Source organism: Chinchilla lanigera, unplaced genomic scaffold (genome assembly GCF_000276665.1).
Source record: "Chinchilla lanigera isolate Chin_1 unplaced genomic scaffold, ChiLan1.0 scaffold00021, whole genome shotgun sequence".
In the NCBI taxonomy this organism is placed as follows: Eukaryota; Metazoa; Chordata; class Mammalia; order Rodentia; family Chinchillidae; genus Chinchilla; species Chinchilla lanigera.
In genome coordinates this window covers 21,125,906-21,131,905 of record NW_004955422.1, presented here as the reverse complement: position 1 = coordinate 21,131,905, position 6,000 = coordinate 21,125,906, and the positions used below count along the sequence as shown (strand labels likewise).

At 47.1% G+C, this 6,000-nt stretch overlaps 1 protein-coding gene across 7 annotated transcripts in view; it reads left to right on the top strand.

The window, feature by feature from the left end:
• The window catches only part of Mark2 (MAP/microtubule affinity-regulating kinase 2), a 64,345-nt gene that overhangs the window by 44,601 nt on the left and 13,744 nt on the right, over positions 1–6,000 (top strand). For all 7 annotated transcript variants that reach the window (XM_005384658.2, XM_005384663.2, XM_005384659.2 and 4 more), the window contains 2 exons: positions 3,773–3,952; positions 4,545–4,598. In XM_005384658.2, the coding sequence (XP_005384715.1) occupies positions 3,773–3,952; positions 4,545–4,598 (234 nt within the window). The remainder of the gene's footprint in view (positions 1–3,772; positions 3,953–4,544; positions 4,599–6,000) is intronic.

The window sequence follows — 6,000 nt, the reverse complement described above, 5'->3', positions numbered from 1 at the left end:
GAAGGGAGGAAGGGAGGGAGAGAAGTTTCGACCTGAAAAGTGAGATGGTGGCTTTGCAACAGGAGCAGAACAGATGCCAGGGTTTGTTGCTTCCTTGGATCTTGAACAAATGGAACCTCCCCCCTCACTGCTGGGATACCCAGCTTGGAAGCAGCCCTTCACAGCCCACCCCATCAAAGTGCCTGGCTCCTCTCTGTCCCTCTTGTAAATGTTATAGGAGCTGGGATGGGGTGCCCATGGGGACGGAGGACAGGTGGTGTTTCACCAGACCTGGAGGACAGTGGGTGCTCAGTCTGGATGACTCCCCTGGAGAAGGCCTGCAGCTGGCTTAAGTGGGCTCACTTTAGAAACAGAAGGTTGTTGGCAGCGAGATTTCTGGCTTAGCAGATGATAACGTTTGGGGACATAATGATTGCTCATTATTGAGCATTGGGTAGGTATTTTACATGTATTCTCACCTACCTATGAAAGGTAGGGAATGTTTTATTGCCATTTTACAGGTAAGGAATCGAAAGTTAGTAGGCAGGGGATCCAGGACTTGAACCTAGTTCTTTTGGGCTGCAGAGCTCCTCTGCGCCCACTGGATTACCTCACATATGTGTGGGAATACCCCACATAAATTATCTTCTGGGTAGTTTTCTTCACTTCTTACTGCCTCACTTCTCTCGCAAGGATGATGTTAACAGTGATAAATACGTGTTATGTGGCAGTTAGGATCTAAATTCTGGCAATTTGTCTCTAGTATTGACAGTCTGAATCTTTTTTTGCGGGGAGGGGGTACCAGGAATCGAACTGGGGACCTCACGCTTGCCAGGCAGGAGCTGCACCACTGAGCTAAATCCCTGGCCCAAGAAGTCTGAATTTTAACTAGTAAGGAAGAGTGTGCATGGCAAATCTTGCCTGTGGATGTTGATGCTCGCTGAGTTCAGGTGCAGCCACACCTGGCGGAAAACGCTGACCTGCTGTGCCACAAAGATCAGCCCCAGGGCAGAAACACCAAGAGGGATGGGCAGGGCAGAGCTCACAACAAGCATGGTATTCCCAGATGGGGCTGTAGCGGGATAGAGGGCCCAATACCTTGTTCTAGGTTTTCAGACTTGGGAGACTGCTAGGCTCCTGTTGCCTTTAGTTTGTGGCCTCAGAAATGGGGTGTAGCAAGAAACCTGCAAGATGCCTTAGAAATTCCTGAGAAAGCTTTCTTCTCTTAGAGTTGGGAGAGGAGAGAGATTGCTGCTGTTGCTGGCCCCGAGTGTGTGAGGGCACTGGAAGTCTGGCAGCTTGTCTGGGAGGATGGGGCCGAGAAGAGGGGGGCCATAGAGGCCAGGCCTTCAGGACCTGCTAGGTGGGCTTAGGGTACCTTTCAGGAGATTGGCTCTAGCTGACACCAGTAGGGCCTGGAATTAATTGCCCTTCCCTCCAAGGTGTATGAGCTCCAGAATTCTTTGAGGGAAAATCCAAACAGTTGAATATCTGCTTGTGTAGCCGCATTGTCTGAGGACTAGCTAGCCTTAGATGAGTTATAGAATATGTGAACAGTGGGCCCAAGAGTTCTGCAGCTGGAGTATACATTAGGGCTGGGGGCTTCATGAGGTGCTAGAGATAATGAGGGCTTGTATCAGAGTAGATGGTCCCTGGAAGCCAAGAAGATAGAAAGGGGATCTTCTAGTGTATCAGGAACCTCTCCTTTCATGGCCTACCATGTGTGTAGGGTCTTTTCTCCCAGAGGGTCAGTCTTCTGGGTCAGTCTGCATAAAAAAGAACAGCCTATTACTATTATACAGAGGCCCTCCCAGACATGTTGGAGAAGGAGGGAGTCAGAATCAGAGTACTTGTTTTTTCTGCCTAAGAAGGAAACGTCTGTTGAACCAGCAAGCTTCTTGACAAGAGACCATGAACAGTTACTTAGATTTTAGCAACTGATGTTTTTACTGTTTTTTGTTTTTAAGACATGGTCTCGCTATGCAGTTTAAACTGGCCTTGCACTGATTGTGTAGTGCCTAGGCTGGCCTTAAACTCAGCATTCCTCTTGCCTCAGCCTCCCAAAGTGCTGAAATTACAGGTGTGTGCCACCACACCCAGTTCTCTATGGTTTTTGAGGGCTTCTCTTGGAGCCAGAAGAAGCCCTGAAAGAAAGAACCTTGACTCTCACACCTCTCGTCACCTTTGTACTATCTAAACTATCATGAAATTTCCAGACCAGCTCTTGATGGTTCTGGAATAGGGCTCTGGCACCAGCATTGTCCTAGTGTGCTAGAGAATGGTGCTGGGTATTCGGAGAGAAATGGATCGGGATGCAAAGCGGGAGTTAGATTAGGCCCCTTTTTGTATTGAGAAATAACTTGCATACCATATAATTACCTATTCATAATTGGGTGGCTTTTATTAAATTCACACAGGTGTGTGTTATCGCCACAGTCAATTTTAGAACATTTTCATGACCCCAAAAAGCTATGCCACACCCCTTAGTTGTCACCTTCAGGTCACCCTCCCCATACCCTCCTCAGCCCTGGGTAACTAGTAATCTACATTGTGTCTACACTATTCTGGACATTTTGTATAAATGGAATCATACAACATGGAGTCCTTTGTTTACTCAATACTGTCATGATTCTTCCATTTCGTACTGTGTATCAGTCCTTCATTTCTTTTTATAGTCAATATTCTGTATGGATATATGTTGCACACATTTATCTCTTCTTCATTGTTAGACATTTGAGTTGTTTCTACTTTCTAGCTAGTAAGGATTATGCTGCCATGAACATTGGTGCACAGGTTTTTGTATATACATATGTCTTCATTCCTCTTGGGTATATTTTTAGGAATGAAATTGCTGGATCACATTGTCTGTGTTTAGCACTTTGAGGAATGTAATCTTCATACGGCCATATTTTCTTTTGAACCATACACTTCTTGTATCGTTTGAGTACTTGTTCAGAGCCAGTTGTAACTTCGGCTTCTTCATGCCCTTGTGTGAGCTGTGAGGTATCTAAGGAGGGCAGAGCAGGGCAGACTGCTGCCTTCTTCATATTCAACCCTTCTGTTCACTCACTGTACAAAGACTCGTTAAGTATCGACCATAGCCCAATCCCTTCAGGCACTAGCGTACATTGTGGAAAAGGGATTGTGTGCTGGCCTTTGTGGGCTTCCATGCTCACTACAGATACAATAAAAGTTAGCTGGGCCTGGTGGCACATGCTTGTAATCCCAGCCCTTAGGAGGCTGAGGGAGAAGGATCACCACAAGTTTGAGGGCAGCCTGGGCTACATAGAGTTGAAAGCCAGCCTGAACTATAGCAAGACCCTGTATCAATCAACCAATAAGATAAAACAAAATATAAAGTGATAAACATAAGGGTTAACATAAATAAAACATTGGGTAGTAATGATGGCTTTGAAGTGATTCTGGCCATGCTGCTCCTGGGACTCCAATACACAGTGTTCTTGCAGTATGAATAGGAAGATAGTAGGAGACTAGATCTCCCACCCAAGGCAGAGGAGCTGCTGGTTCACTAATGAGAGTACCATAATGGAATAGCTCTGGTCCTAAGCTTTGATACCCCCATGATGTTGGCGTTGGACCTTATGCTGTCCTCTCTTGTAGTGAAGACTGGCGGTCCTGACCTTTTTTGCTCCCTGCCTCCCTCTTTGCATGCTTCCCAGCCCTGCAGAGTCTCCTCCTGTACCCTGTCTTCTCACATTTTTTGCAAAGCCGAGGGCAGGGACTTACGGAACTGAAGGATGGCATGTAAAGGCATATCTGTTTCCACCTGCAGCCCACCCTGGGACACGGTGATTCCAAGCCCTGCAGTAAGTCCAACATGCTGCGGGGCCGCAACTCAGCCACCTCTGCTGATGAGCAGCCACATATTGGCAACTACCGGCTCCTCAAGACCATTGGCAAGGGTAACTTTGCCAAGGTGAAGTTGGCCAGGCACATCCTGACTGGGAAAGAGGTGAGCACTGGGCTTGGGGGCTTGGCAGCAGCTCCTGCCATGCTGGCATTCCAGCAGGTAGTAGTAAGACTGCTACTGCAGTTGGTCTCCTGTTTCTCAGACCAAAATTAGATTGAGAGGATACTAAAAACTGAGATAAACTGGGTATAATGATGCATACCTATGATCCCAGCTACTGAGGAGGCTGAGGCAGGAGGAATGCAGGTTCATACCCAACTTGAGCAACTTAGCAAGATCCTGTCTAAAGTTTTTTTTTAAAAGAAGGCTGGGGCCAGGCATGATGATGCATGCCTGTAATCCCAGCACTGTAGATGCTGAGGCAGGAGGATTCCTGCAAGCTTGAGGCCAGACTGGGCTACATAGTGAGTTTAAGGCCAGTCTGAACTACACAGTGAAACCTTCTCAAATAAATAAATAAATAAGGAAGGAAGGCTGGGGATGTAGCTTGGTACTCCTAGACTCAGTCCCCAGTATGGGCCGGAGTGGGGGCCAAGGGATGAAAAAAGGAGTATGATATAAAGAGGAGGAAATAGGAAAGTCCTGGGTTTAGCCTGATCAAAATGATCTTGGGCTGTTTTTGTCTTACGTTTAGGTAGCTGTGAAGATCATTGACAAGACTCAACTGAACTCTTCCAGCCTTCAGAAAGTAAGCACCAGCACCTTCAGTCCTGTTTTCAGCTTCTCTCAGGGCTCAGAGAACTGCTGAGCCCACCTGGCCATTCCACTGTGCCTCTCACCCCACAAGGCTTTGGCTACATCCCCTGTGGACTCCCTGGGTGGTCTTTCGCCACTGATACTGGCTCCTTGGAAGTCTTTCTGCCCCTTCCCACCTACTTGGTCTGTCTGACCTGCTTCCTGCATCTTGTTATCATCTGGCCTTTGGCCAGCCCTATGCAGAAATACAAGTTTATAGTATTACTAGAAACACATGTAACTAATCCAAGACCTGGAATGATCCAGGGGAATGGCTGTGGAAGTACAGAGATGAGGAGGCAAGGAACCTGCCAGTGGTTCTGTGCCAGCTCCCTTTCAGAGTCAGTGTGAGAGAGTGGAGATTTTAGAAGCTGAACTCCAGTGTGAGCATTAGGAATAGGACTTTCCAGTTTTCCTGCTCACTTCTAGGCTCTCTAGATGTCACAGTCATTTGCACATAGTTTACAAGGCAAGGTTGAAGTTTGCTTTCCCTCTTAACAGTCAGAAACTAAAGTCTTTCTTAGTGGGTAAAGGAACCTCAAAGTAAGAGCATAAACTCTGTGCCCAAGGGACTAAAAAACCGTTGGTAGAAGCAAGGGAAGAGAGACTTCCATTTGCAGAAGGGGGGCAGCCTGCCAGTGGCTAGTTGTTACAGAACTAGAAACCCTCTGCCTCTCTCCCCATCTTGGGCTCCAGCAGTTAGAAGGAGGAGGCTTTTATATAGCTCCAAAAAAGCTGTCCTATTCAGGTACAGCGGACTTCTTTGGGTCCTCCTACTGCAGCTAACTTTCACTCATTTTTTCTAACAAAGACCTCGTTCTTTTCATCTTGTGGCTACATTTCATCTGAGCACATTGTGGTACTTGAGGGGCGGGACGGGGCTCCATGTTAGATGCAGTGATATCACCGCGAGGCTTAGGACTGGGGTGGGGCTAAGGATTGTTACACAGGAAGGTGCTCCTGGAATTAGAACAAGTGGAATGAGTTCCCCAGACATACTGACAGCTAGAACCAAAGTGGTCCCCTTTTTTTTTTTTTTTTTTTTTAATTTTACTCGAGTTCTTAGGTTCAGTAGTGTACACCTGTAATCCCAGCTGCTGAGGAAGATGAGACAGAAGGATTTTAAATTTTAGACCAGCCTAGGCACGACCCTGTGCTTGCTTAGCATGGCCCGGGTTCAATACCCAGTGCCATAACAACAACAACAAAAGGTATATGGGTGGTTGGGGGACCTCGGTTCCAAGGGAACCTTGCTGTCATCACTACAGCACCTTTCTAGGAGGAGGGAAAGGAGGGCTCCAGCCTCACAGAAGTAAAGGGGAGTGTGCGTGGACTTTTGGTCTTTGGAGCATTCT